The sequence below is a fragment of the Pelodiscus sinensis genome, chromosome 29 (genome assembly GCF_049634645.1).
Source record: "Pelodiscus sinensis isolate JC-2024 chromosome 29, ASM4963464v1, whole genome shotgun sequence".
Taxonomy (NCBI): Eukaryota; Metazoa; Chordata; order Testudines; family Trionychidae; genus Pelodiscus; species Pelodiscus sinensis.
In genome coordinates this window covers 12,285,022-12,298,681 of record NC_134739.1, presented here as the reverse complement: position 1 = coordinate 12,298,681, position 13,660 = coordinate 12,285,022, and the positions used below count along the sequence as shown (strand labels likewise).

The 13,660-nt window shown below is 50.8% G+C and overlaps 1 protein-coding gene across 1 annotated transcript in view; it reads left to right on the top strand.

Annotated features, from left to right (window-relative positions):
* The window catches only part of LASP1 (LIM and SH3 protein 1), a 62,795-nt gene extending 57,365 nt beyond the window's left edge, over positions 1 to 5,430 (top strand). The window contains exons 5-7 of the mRNA XM_075911465.1: positions 143 to 293; positions 576 to 676; positions 1,421 to 5,430. Of these exons, the coding sequence (XP_075767580.1) occupies positions 143 to 293; positions 576 to 676; positions 1,421 to 1,594 (426 nt within the window). The 3' untranslated portion in view covers positions 1,595 to 5,430. The remainder of the gene's footprint in view (positions 1 to 142; positions 294 to 575; positions 677 to 1,420) is intronic.
* Positions 5,431 to 13,660: the final 8,230 nt, after the last annotated feature.

The window sequence follows — 13,660 nt, the reverse complement described above, 5'->3', positions numbered from 1 at the left end:
GCTTGGGAGGAGGAGACTCGGAATGGATTAAAACCTGTCCATCAAGGGCCATACTCTCCTGGAGCTGTGCCTGGTCCGGGCAGCCTCCCCTCCGCCCTAGGAGCCCCCAGCCAGGGGTTCACTCCGCCTCTCCCTCTTGCAGATAAAGTACCATGAAGAGTTTGAGAAGAGCAGGATGGGCCCGAGCAGCGGCGAGGGCGGTGAACCGGAACGCAGGAATTCGCAGGACGGCGCCAACTACAGGAGACCCGTGGAACAGCATCAGCAACCTCCGGCCCAGCCCAGCAGCCCTGGTAAGGAGCCCCACGCTCTGGGAAGGGAGCCCTGGTTAAACAGGTCCCAGTCCGTCTCGTGCGCCTCCTCCCTCCGTCTTCTGACTCCGGTGCCCCACCGAGGCCAGGCGTCGCTTCTCGGGCTCAGTGGGGCTACTGAAGGGCATGCCTCGCCTTGCAGAACTTCTTCCCAACACGTCTGGTTTCAGCCGCGGCACGGCTCTCCTGAGATGCTGCTCCGGGGCTCTCTAACCCCATACTCGGTCAGCTTGACACAGCTAACCAGGCGTGTTTCTTTCCCAGGCTACCAGCAGCAGCCTCCATCTCAGTCCTTTGGCTTCAAGGAGCCTGCAGTGCCAGTCTCTACACAGCGTAACGCCCCGTCTGGAGGAGGAGGAGGAGGAGTGAGTATAGCCCCAGTGGCGCTGAGCCTGCCCAGTGCTCATGCTAGGTGGGGGTCTCCGGAGTGGCTGCTAGCACGGTCAGCACTTGGCTGCGGTCATGCAGCCTGCCCTAGCTGCTGCAGCTCCCCTTGCATGCAGGCCTGCTGACCGGGCAGAGAGCAAATGGGGCGGCAGCAGTTGGAGCCCTAGGCCCTTTAAATCACAGCTGGAGCGCCGCACTGGGTTCTGAGGGGTGGGGCGGGGGACGTGCTCCTGGCAGCATGGCTGGCTGCCCCGCCACACCCCTTCCGGCTCAAGCCACGCCCCTTCCGGCTCAAGCCACGCCCCTTCCAGCTCAAGCCACGCCCCTTCTGGCTTAGGCCACGTCCCTTCCCGGAGCACAGAACTCCCCCCACACACCTTGTTCAGGGATCCATGCAGGCTGTCAGCTCCTCTACTTGCATGGGGGCGAGGGGTCCACAGATCCTCTCTCCCCCCCTCCCCCCCCCGGGGTTCTCCTGCTGCAGCTATTAGCAGGCACTGCTGGGCTGTGAGCTGGGCCCAGCCCCATGGCGCCCTGCCCTCTGGAGAGCCCAGGAGTGGCCCCTTCACAGCTCCGTGCCCCTCAGCTCTCCTGAATCACAAACTTTCCCCATGGAAAGCTCAGTCGCTCTCGGGTGGGCTCAGCCGCCATGAGCAGGGCGTGGGAGGGGACCTGGACCGCCTCCATGTGTCTGACACTTCTCTGCCCCCCCCCCCCCCCAGAAGCGGTTCCGCGCAGTCTACGATTACAATGCTGCCGATGAAGACGAGGTCTCCTTCCAGGATGGGGATACCATCGTTAACGTGCAGCAGATCGACGACGGCTGGATGTACGGCACGGTTGAGCGCACTGGGGACACCGGCATGCTGCCTGCCAACTATGTGGAGGCCATCTAAGCATTGGCGGGGGGGGGGGGGCGTGGAGTGGAACCCGAAGCCCCCAGCTCACACGAGGTCCCCCATCCTGTCTCTCTTGTCCAGCATCCCTTCTCTGCCGCGTTCTGCCATTCCTCCCTCCGAGCTGCACCCCTCGCCCGTCAGTACTCTGCCCCGGGCCCTGGTTTCTCTTGCCAATTTCATTTTGTTTTGTAGCTATTCCAGCTCTAATGGGACTAGGTGGGAGACCTGTCCCGGGCCCCAGCCTTGCAGCTTTCCTCCTCGCTAATCTCTTACCCCTTCTCCCCCATCTTGGGGAAGGGTTGGGGGCAGGAGTCTAGCTACCAGGCTCTCCATCCCCAGGGACTATGAGGGAAGCAACTGGAATCGCTGCGATCCTGCGCTAAGACAGGATCTCAGCTGACCTGCCTGATTGGACCAAACCCCTCCCTCTCTGTTGGGGACCAAGCCAAGCAACTGGAAGCAAAGCAAGAAGGGACCAACGATTAGGTGTCCCCGGTTAGGGGAGGGGGTTGAAACGCTGTCTTTTGGGCTAGTGGGGATCCCCCTCTCTGGAGCCAGCTGGGGGGGAGGTTAGCTGGCACCCGGATTGCCTGCAGGGACCTTGTACTGGGCCATCCTCGGTTGCCTCTCCCACCTCATTGCCTCTCTTAATGTTTCCATCCCCGTCTCTCTCCCTCTTCCCATTTTTTCCTCTAAAAACCTTCATAGTAAGTCAAAACTTCAGCAAAATGCGAGTGCTGCAGAACCGAAGCTCAGTCCCTTTTGAAGTGTCTATTTCGCGCTGTTCTTCTCAGGTTTTCATTGGCTTCCTGGGGCTGTGCTACTGCCTGCCGAGGGCTGGGATTTCTGGGGCCGGAGAGAGGCAGGAGTGTGGGGGAGGGGGGTGATGGTCCTGCAAACAGGGTCAAAGCAGCATCACCCAGGCCTGGCCAGGCCACTGGAGCTACCATGAATGGGGCCAACTCCTTGCAGGGCCAGTTCTAGGCTCTGGGGCGTGACTGCTGCTGTCTTGGGAGTGAGGAGTAGCCCAGGGACTGCTTATGTCTGAGCCATGGGGCGGGGCAGATGGTGCCTCCCTGCCTCCCCCATGGTCATCCAGGAGTCCCCCAGGGGGCTGGGAATGAAAGTGATACCCACAACCCTTCTAGAACCAAATACCATTCCAGTAGCGAGGAGAGGAAGGGCTCCTGTGCCTTCTAGTCAGTTTCTACCAAGCAATTTGCTGCTGCGAACTGGTGGTACGTCTACACAGCAGCGTAATTTGGAATAACTGGTGTTACTCCGAAATAACAAACTGTGCATCTGCACTACAAGCCTTTATTCCGAAATAACGGTGAGCTGGAGGACTTCTTCCTCCCACTCCTGGTAACCCTCGTTTCACGAGGAGTGAGGGAAGTCGACAGAAGAGCGTATTCCTCTGACTTCCTGCTGTGTAGACAGCGCCAAAAGTGGAATTAAGCTCTTTCGACTTCAGCTACCCAATTGACGGAGGTGAAGTTGCGCATCTTAATTCGACTTTAGCCCTGTGGTGTAGACGTTCCCCCAGGGATCCTGCTCGTTCTCCTTTCCCCGCTGCTGGACCAGTGTGCTTTCCGCATGGCCATGTGGAGCAGAGTCCGGGGGGGTCTTAGGCTCTAGCCTGCCCCCCCTGCTCCCCCAGCGCTGGCTGGAGCCACTGCCTGCTCAGTCTGGGTCTGCTTTCGTCCTATGGCCATGAACCAGCTCAGCTGAGCGTGGGGGAAACGCGATGGCTGGCAGAGAGAGTGGGAAGGAGGAGCGAGGTGGCTTGTGTTTCATCTGGGCAAAGACCAGGAGGTGGCTCTGCTGAGATCCAGCGCGTCTGCTTTACGGCGGCACATGCCTTGCTCTGCAGGTGCCACTCCTGGGACTGCGGTTCTGAAAAGCCGGATGGGGGCAGGGAAGTAGAACAAAGGCAGAAACACACACACACCCCAGCGGTCAGCCAGTTCCATCCCCTTTCCCAGGGGCAGCAGGGCAAGTTCTAGTCCCAATTCCATTCCACTTTGAACTGGCCTGTTTCGGGTCCACAGCAAGGGGACCAGGAAGGGAATGAACAGACACACCCGGCCCCGTTTTCTCTGCATTGTCTCATTGGATCCAGGCTGGTGACAGACATTCCAGGCGGCTCCTACATTGGATCGCATCGTGGACCAAACCTTTAAAGCACATTGCCCCACCCCCCATATTTTGGGCACAGGGGTCACTATAACTGGAAATCAGTATGCCGGGAAGAAGACACTTGGTTAAGGAAGCCGAGTATTGAAAAGAGCTGGCTGTGAACCCTCTCTGCCTTGATCCAGGGGGCGTTTTCCCAGTGGATCAACCCGGCTGCCCTCTGGGTTGGCACTCCTTGTGCCTTTCTCCTTCTCAACTGGAATTCCATGTACTTTTACTGCTCTCATTATCCCAGGAGGGTGACCTGAGGCTGCACGGCAGGTGCATGCAGTGAGGTGGTCTGTAAGCTCTAGGCCCAGCTCGATGGTTTAATCTCTGGCTTCGAGGGCAGCACATCAGTTTCAGGAGTCTTCCCCCTGCTCTGAGAGCACAGGAGACCTCTGCTCGATGGTGCTGCACTGTTCCGGGTTTCCCCCTCAGCCCACTTCCCCTCCGTACACTTTGACTTTCTCGCTGACCTTTCGGCGGGGAAGGGAGAAAGCGGCAGCTAGGTTCTTAAAATGGGGAAGCCACCCCTGAAACATGGAAGAGGGCTTTGCACACACCTCCTCTTTCTCACACTCGTTTCACTTTTCAAAAGCACAATGGTGATGCAGAACCGCTGCCTAAGGGACACTGAACTGAAGGTGGAAATGGTTCAGCATTAGGGCCTAACGGGTGGGTAGCAGCAGGGACCCTTAAAACCTGTCACTTCCAAGTCTCTCTCTGGTAGCCGCTACAGCGAGGAGGCTTTTATGGGTAAGAGGGTCTCTGATGTTCTGTCCTCGGATCGATGTACTGAGCTAAGAGAGGTGAGGAACGGTCCATCCCCCTGGAAGAGCCAGCTGGGAGCAGGGCTTGGGGATAATAGTGAACCTTCTGGTTTTTCACCTTTCCTGTTCAGCAAAGGGCTTGTGGGAGATGGGGTGGGCCTGGGTGAAAGGGGATGTGATCAGCCTTGGGCAGAGCATAAAAGTGGCAGGGTTGGGGAAATTGAAATCTTTGGTGCTGCTGAAGTGTGTGAGCACAAGACCTGGTGGAGGGAATGGGGAGAGACACATTCCTGATCATTCATACTCTGTTCTTCTAGCCAGTTACCATCTGGGGAGGGGGATGGGCGTAACAATGTGAATAAACCTTTTGTAACGGACCAAATAAAAACACAGGTGACTAAGTTTGGGCCTAAAACTTTTTTAATGCTACCTTGAAACTGTTGTCTTTATCCTCCCCTTCTCCTCTCTCCCCCTCCCCCTTTTTTTTCTCCTGCCATGGAAAACAAACATTTTACTGCTTGATTTCTGCCTTCTCTCTGACTTATGCACTTTTTTGCCTTTTTTTCATAGCTGAAAAAGCACCTAAACCTGTATTTAAAATAAGTAAAATCTTAAAAAAAGATAAAAGCTAAATTGCATCATTGTAACCATTTCATTAATGTGTTTTGTTTTTAAACAAGTCTTGTACCTCTTAGCTTTCTGAGTTGCATTTCAGCGCCGGGCTTAGATCATTTTTTATTGGTGGGGGATTTTTTGTCTGTATTTCTTCCGATGGGCCCCCCAGAAAATGAAATTTATTTGGCCTTTTTAACTGAACCATTAAATGGAACAAATCAACAAATGCTTTCTGGTTTATTCAAATTTAAAATAAAAGTATAATTTTTACCTGCTGACTGCTTTGGTCTTAATTGTGTTTTTAATTTTCCTCTGGTTTTAAACAAGCTACCAGTTTTGCTGGAAGGGAGACAGCAGTAAGTTAGAAAAAGGAAACTAGTTTGAGTCAAAGGTTTAGTGTTTTGTTTTGCCTTTTGTAATCCAGATTTTGCAGTGACTGGATTCCGAGGGGGCAGTGGGACACCCAGTGAAGTCTGTGGGAACTAAATCAACATGCATACTTCTAGCCTATTCCTAACTACTCTTGTAACTGCTACCAGGCAGATTTTAACGTGGCGTGATCTTACGCAAAAACTCTTTAGAGCAAGAGTTCTTGCGTTAAGTAGTTGCGCAAGAGAGCGTCTACACTGGCATGTGCTTTTGCGCAAGAGCATCTATGCCAGTGTAGACGCTCTCTTGTGCAAGAAAGCTCTGATGGCCATTTTAACCATCGGGCTTTCTTACGCAAGAAATTCATGTTGCCTGCCTACACTGGACTCTTGTGCAAGAACAGTTGCACAAAAGGGCTTATTCCTGAGCGGGAGCGTCAGAGTTCTGGCGCAAGAAGCCCTGATTTAATAATTAGAACGTCAGTTTACTTGTGCAAGAACACGCTGCCAATGTAGACAGGCAGCAAGTTTTTGCGCAAGATCGCACCAGTGTAGACACAGCCATGCAGTAATCAGGCCTTGTTAACCATGCAGGGAATTAACTATGGGATGATTTACCCTCCCTACTTGTTTCCCCTCACATAGTATAAACACTCAGGACAAAGTATCAACTCTTCCGAGCAGGGGCTGTCTATTTCTACTGCTATTTCTAGCATCACAGGCAACACGTCCGCTGCAAGTCCTGACCTGTGGCAGTGCATCTGAGCTGGGCCTATGGACTCAGGGTGTGTGCTACAGTGCTAAGGAGAGCTGTGCAAACATTTGGGCTCAGAATGGCTGTCGCAGCTGCTTTTAGACGGGCTGTGAGACTGGAGCCGGGCTCTGAGATGCGCTGCTGCAGGTTTTCGCTGGCCGTGTAGACATAGCCTGAGAGAGTCACTTCCCCCTCCTCTGCCTCCATTTCCCACACCGCTACAAAGGGGCTCATGGAACTATTTTATAAAGCCCTGTGAGAGCTAGGGCTGAAAAGGATGTACCGCTGACTGAGCTCGGCCAGGTACCGCTTTTGGCTTCCAGTGCAGGGGATGCTGGAGAAAAGACCACGGGCAAGCTCAGGGTCTATGCTGAGCCCTAAGGCCGGTTCTGTGTACGAGGGCTAACGGTAGCTTGGCTCACTCCTTCCAAATGGACTTGCTGCTTCGCTTTCATGGCAACGCGATGCCTGCTGTGTTTGGACACGTCCTCACCCCCCTGCATCTTTGAGCCCTTTTGACTCCTCCCAGCTTCCAATGTAGCCACCTGTGAGCAAGAACCCCCCCCCCGCACTTCCCAGCATGTCAAGCATCCCCTATTGCAGGAGTGGGGAACCCAGGCTGGATGCGGCCCCTAGCTTGCCTGGATGCAGCCCCTGAGACTCAGGGTTCTGCTCCAGCATTGGCAAGCCTGTTGCCCTACCACGGAGACAGAGTGCACAAAATCTACTAGCCCACCACCCCCCAGGGTCTGGTGTGCGAGAGGAATGTGGGGCATGTCTTTCTCCCTCTCAGGGACCATGTCAGCGAGGGGGCTTCGATTTTTTTTCTTCTCACTTGTGTGCAGCCCCCCCATTGATTTTTCTCTGGGTCAGCAGCCCCCCGACCCAAAAACGGTTCCCTACCCCCTGCCCTGTTGGAACCACGTTAGCCTGCTAATCTCCACTCCTGTGCTCTATGTCTTTCCCCCAGCCACTGAGAGGGAAACATACGCCTGTAGCCAGGAGGTGGACTGCAAAGCTGTGGGTTCCATTTCTCCTCCTGTCACAGACTTCCCTCGTGGCTTTGGGCAACCACTTAAAGCTCTGTGCCTCAGTTTCCCCTCTGGAGATAAGTCTGTCTTTGGTTGTCTGGAGCATAAGCACTTTGGGGCAGGCATGTAAGAACGCAGTACTGGCCCGACTGAGCAAACCATTGGTCCATTTGCCCCAGTCTTCTGACCGTGGCCAATGGCAGGTGCTTGAGAGAGAATGAATAGAATAGGGTGATTTATGGAGTGATCCATCCCCTGTCATCCAGGTTTTAGCATAGGTTTAGGAGAATAGAGCATAAGGCTTCTTCCCTTCCCATGTTGGCTAATAGCAACCGAGGGATCTAGTCTCAAAGAACTCATCTAACTCTGTGTCTCATGATGCGTCTGAGCAGCATCTAGTGCAACAGGGTCTTGTTCTGGGTTGCTGCCTCTAGGTGTTACTTTCATAATCATATAGCTCACCCTTCCACAGGGCTCAGGGCACGTGTGTCTGAGCTAAGAACCTATTTACTGTTTTATGGGCAGAAAGCCTCAGTCCACCATTAAGCCTGTTCCCACCTGCTGCTAACATCACAGCGGAGCCCTGTGTGGATCAGGCTATAAACAGCTGGCTTTGAGGAGAAAACCATGGTCACTGCTGCTGTGTTGGAACGTGCCTCATCATCCCTGTGCCGCTCCAGCCAGCCATGCAAACATACAACAAGCCCCATGTTCTGCAGTGATGCCCTAACGGCACAGCCCACGCCTGCCTTGGGATGCCCAGGAAGGCACCAAACTTTCCAGACATGCTGGAGTGATGGCTGATGTTTATAAGTCAGCCCCACCCCTGCAGGCCCCCAACGTCACCCAGAGAAGGAAAAATCTGAGCCACGACAAAATCAGCCACAAATGGGCTGTCTGAACCAGCTGGGACTTGGGCTGCTCAAAACAGCGGGTAGCAGAGCAACACTTCCTGCAGGTACAGCATTCATTACTGCTAGCTCCGCTGCTGGCTGAGTCCCTTTGTGTACTCTCAGATCCTTAGGAGCCTGGTTTTCAGCGCTAGGCACCTCCTCCCCAGTTTGAACCCTCGCTTTCCATTCCCCTCCCTTTTAACTCTACTCTCAGCCTTGATTAAAAGCTACAGTGCAATCTGATAATTCATCTGCACTCGGTCCTGGGCATGGCTCTCTGTCCTCCAGCTGAGAGAGGAGGGAGATACTGTGGGGGTTGGGGAAGGAGATCTGGGCTAGTCCTCCTCTCTGCCATTGCAGCCAGCTTGCCTGCCTCCTTCACTGCCGCAGCCTCTGCAACTCCGCAGCCCAAACAGGCAGTCCGTGCCCCTGCCTCCGCCACCTCCACCATGCTGGATATTTTCATCTTAATGTTTTTTGCCATCATCGGCCTGGTGATCCTCTCCTACATCATCTACCTGCTCTAGGAGCCCCACCTGCCGTGCAGAGGAAAGATGAAGCCTGGGAAGCCAGCCATCCTGCCAATCAAAACATCTTCCAGGTGAGGATTTGCTCCTGCCTGTCACAGACCATTTTAACGGCCAGGGAATAAAGCAATGGTTAGTGTTTGTTCGCAATGCTGTTTTCAGCCACTGCTTTCTGACCCAGACATACTGCAGGCGATGCTGTAGCCCTGTCCTGCTCAGCAAATGATGTGGGAGAAGAAACATTTTTTTAAATCAGGCTGCTTAGAATAAATATATACAAATCTATTATTTTTTCTCCAGCTCCAGCTACCAGTTGCTCGCACTCAAGGGCTTTCTGCTGCCTTTAGTAACCATGCTGCATGCCCTAGTGATTTCTATTCCCAAAGAGAAAGAAGTAAAATATAACGTTATAGATCAAATAAGTGAGTCGGGTTGCATGCTGTGAATGGCGGCAGATGGGTCTTGCAATATCTAGCATTCTTGTGCATCATTTTAGCAACAGACCACACATTCCGTCTGCTCTGCCCAGGTGATAAAAATCCAATGCCTTTTGTCACTTGTGTTTATATATGTTCAGTTTTCCCTTCCTTAAGCCTGTCTGGGGTTTCTGCAGCTCTCAGGCCTGGGTCAGCCAAGTGTCACCTTATCCGCAGTGGCAGCCGCAGCTATGCCTTCTGGAGAAAGAGTTAACCCTTTGCAAGCAACCTGCTTCCCAAGCAGCTGGAGAGAGGAAAGCGCCAAGAAGAGCAGCCATTGGACGGTGCAGATGTCAAGACTTATAAATGCCCTTCACAGAGCGTCTGAGCTGTAGAGCAAATACAAAGCAACATGGCAGCAAGATGGAACAGAGCGAGAGTGAGAGCGCGTTATACTGAAACCTCATTATGGAGAAATGTGTTGTTTCGTTTGCCATGACAGTATTAAGGAAATGTAACGGTTCATTGTTTTGTAGCTGCATAGCTACCCTGATCCTTGGCAAAATAGTTGTTGTTTTTTAGTTTTAGAAAGTATAAATATATTTTTAATTAAAAAAAAACAGAAAAAAAATTAAAAAGCTAAGAAAATGAGAGCATAATCTGATTGTCATCATAGTATCTTAAGTGAGCACGTCACCTTGCTTTCATTCTAACTGGCCACTCACTGCTTTTCATGGGGCATTACTAACATGCAGCTGCTTCTGGGGTGGAGCTAGCATGCTTCAGGAATGGGAGCTAGCATGCTTCAGGAATGGGAGCAGGGATTTCAGACAAGGACTGTAAAGGAAAATCCTTATGCATATGAAAGATGTGAGGGTAACCGTCTTGTCCAGTTAATCAAGACAAATGGTTCTGTGTTTGAAAAATGCTTTAAAACATGTTTCTGCCACTAAACCAGTTGGGAATGCGAGTGCCCAGTTTATATAGACAGGGCACCAACCAGAAGTCAGATTAGCTTCACAAACCATTAGATAGTCAGCGACTCATACGGTGATCATGTGCAGGGAGAATCCTGGTTGGAAGGTGTATGATACTATAGTATGGGCCCATCTGTTTTGAGGGTGGGCATCTCCACAGCTCCAAATAAAGCCATAGTGAGTTATGTGTCTAAACCTCCTACTGTACCCAGCCAGGAGTCAGATCTATGAGAGGGCAGAGCTTAATTTACCACTACTTGGAGAGGTTTGAGCAAGGGTATCTGGGACCTTTTGGGAAATTTCCCTGTAGGCCATTGTGATCCTGAATGAAACCAGGATCAGACTCTGTATTATCCCTTTTGCTCAGCCCTTCAGTGTGTAGGACCAGGAGGGGTCTGGAATAGTTAACTAGTGGGAAAGAGAACAGAGGCCCAAACACTAGCATTAAGTTTTTAAAAAGTGGCCACTTTTGGTGCCCATCTTGGACCATTTGGACAGTCCATATTTGTGGCTATTTCCACAAAATTTGCCCCACTGCCAGTGTTTGAATTATGGTAAAAATGCTGGTAGGCCCATCCCTTTTGTGCAACTGTGAACAGTGCAAGCATACCATATCTGCCTGAGCACTGCAGTCATCATATTTATTTCTTCCTCATCATCCAGATTGCTATCTGCATGCTGGATTATAGCAGACACTTTTTATTTTGGACAAATATAGGCAGTTTTCTGGAATTAGAAATGGAATGAAAATCAACAGCTTGAAAGTTTTAATCATCCACTATTGTGTAACAAATATCACATGTAATGTTTATTTCAGATTGTATTGTATAATGAAAACAATCCTCCTAGAAGGTAAGATGGCTGGTCTCCGGCATTTAAATCTTGCTGGTAAGAAATAAATCCCTGGCACAGAAGTTTTGTAATGGAAAAAATTGTGATGCATCCTTAACTCACATGACACTAGTGTGATTAGGAGGAAATTTACTCTGAATAGTAATGTTTGTGGTTTAGATAAGCACTTTTGGAATACAAGTGGCAAGAGTTACTTGTTATCTGTTAATAAGACATCTACAAAAATATTTACATAAAGAAGGGCACGCTAAAAGTTCAGTAATGCTGGAATTATGGTTATCACTGCAAACTGAGTACTTGACATAGTGCAATTTCCTGTTAGTACAACATTTCCTGAGGAAGAAGTGCAGTGTGTGTAGTTTTGCCTGTGGATCCAAATTGTTGTCCTCCCCCTGCAGTACATCTGTTTTAGTCCAAATTGTATTATACAGCTCACCAACTGCCATGGTCCAACTGTCAGGGTTTAAAAAAGAGTGAGACCCAAAATGAGGAACTGAACCCTTCTCTTACCCCTTCCAAATAGCTGAAATTGAAACTCTAAATGTTATGGGAAGAACTTCTTCAATATAAATAAAATTTTCAATAACCTCAGTTTCATGAGTCTGTATATTTGATATCAATAAACTAGTGATAAGGAGTGATGATGTCACACTGTCATCCTGCAGGAAATTTTTTTTTTATATATATAGAGAGTGATAATTATTACTCATAACAGTGAGGGATAACGAACAAGAATGTATCTTTAAAATATTGTTTAAAATCCAAAGCATCAATTTAAAAAACAATATTAATGTATTAGTATGTTTAATATTCTGTTTTTAATTGAATGGTTTAATCTCTCACCTTACACCTCCACCCGTACGTGCAGTCAAATTCTGATCTTGGATACATGTAAAAAAAAATACTTTTTAAATGGAAAGTATTAGGGGCCATTACCAGCTCGTTACTAGTGAAATTGGCTGGGTGCAGATCTTCAGCTCCTGCGAATTGTCAGCTCCCACAATTTAGGTGTGCTGATGATCATTTGCCTCTTGGAGATGAAAAAACGGTTACTCATCTTCTTGTAACTATTATTCTTCAAGATGTGTTGTCCATGTCCATTCCAAATCAGATGTTTGTGCGCGCACATGCACATTAGCCAGATTTTTTTCCCCAAGCAGCTAGCCATAAGGTTGGCCTGAGTGCCCACTGAAGTTGCACCCCTATGGCACGCAATATAGCACTCCATTTGCTCCCCCCCTGCTTTCAGTTCTTCTTGCCGGTTGCTCTGATAGAGGAGTAGGAGTAGGAAAGTGACTATTGGAATGGACATGAACACCACATCATATATATAGTAGCCCAGTGTCTGAGAGTCTGTAACGCCAAAATGCTGGCTGTTCCCTCTGGGGGGCGCTATTGCCTGAAATGCTGGCTGTTCCCTCTGGGCGGTGCTGTTGCCTGAAAAATGCTGGCTGTTCCTTCTGGGTGGCCCGTGCTGCATGGGGAGCGCGGGGCCCAAACGGCCGCTTGGTCCCCCGCGGCGGCCTGGCTGAGCGGCACAGAAGTCAGCCGAGTGCCACGGTGGGAGGCGAAGGGGGGGCGGTGTGATAACGTGCGGCGTGACAGCGGCTCCAGGCCCTGCCCCCTGGCTGTGAACATCGCCACCCCGCCTCCCTTCGCCTCTTGCCGTAGCACTCTGCTGACTTCTGTGCCACTCAGCCGGGCCGCCACGGGGGAGCAAGCGGCCGTTTGGGCCCCGCACTCCCCATGCAGCACGGGCCACCCAGAGGGAACAGCCAGCATTTCAGGCAACAGCACTCCACAACCTCCCTAGGCAACTTATTCCAGTGTTTAACCTCCCTGACAGGAACTTTTTCCTAATGTCCAACCTAAACCTCCCTTGCTGCAGTTTAAGCCCATTGCTTCTTGTTCTATCCTCAGAGGCCAAGATAACACGTTTTCTCCTTCCTTCTTGTGACACCCTTTTAGATACCTGAAAACCGCTATCATGTCCCCTCTCAATCTTCTCTTTTCCAAACTAAACAAGCCCAATTCTTTCAGTCTTCCTTCATAGGTCATGTTCTCTAGATCTTTCATCATTCTTGTTGCTCTTCTCTGGACCTTCTCCAATTTCTCCACATCTTTCTTGAAATGTGGTACCCAGAACTGGACACAGTACTCCAACTGAGGCCTAATCAGCCTCTGTAGAGTGGAAGAATGACTTCTTGTGTCTTGCTCACAGCAAAGCAATACAGTCGGGGCAGAGGAAGACAGTACATCTACAAGGGGGTCAATATCCTCTACCACCTCCTCTGCCTGTATATTGAGAACCTGGGCCACCCTTCTGAGGAATTGTTGGAGGACTTTACATCTTTCAAGGACAGGGCTGGTGTTGAGCCCATGAGCATGTCATCAGGGGAAAAGGAGGAGAAGGTGCCTATCGACTGTTGGATCTCCTGCTGTATAGGACCTGCCTGGATAACTGTTTGTACTCCAATACCGGAGTATACTAACAGCACCTAAGACGGTGCCAATGGTGCTGGTGCCGGAAGCAGTGCTGGAGCTGATGTTGATGCTTGTGCCAGTGTCGGTGCCAGTGTCGATATCAGTGCCAAAGTTGCAGGTATCAATATTGATGCCAGTGCCGATATCTGTGCCGAAGTCAGCCCTCTCGGTGGTGTCGGATTTGGCAATGGTGTTGAG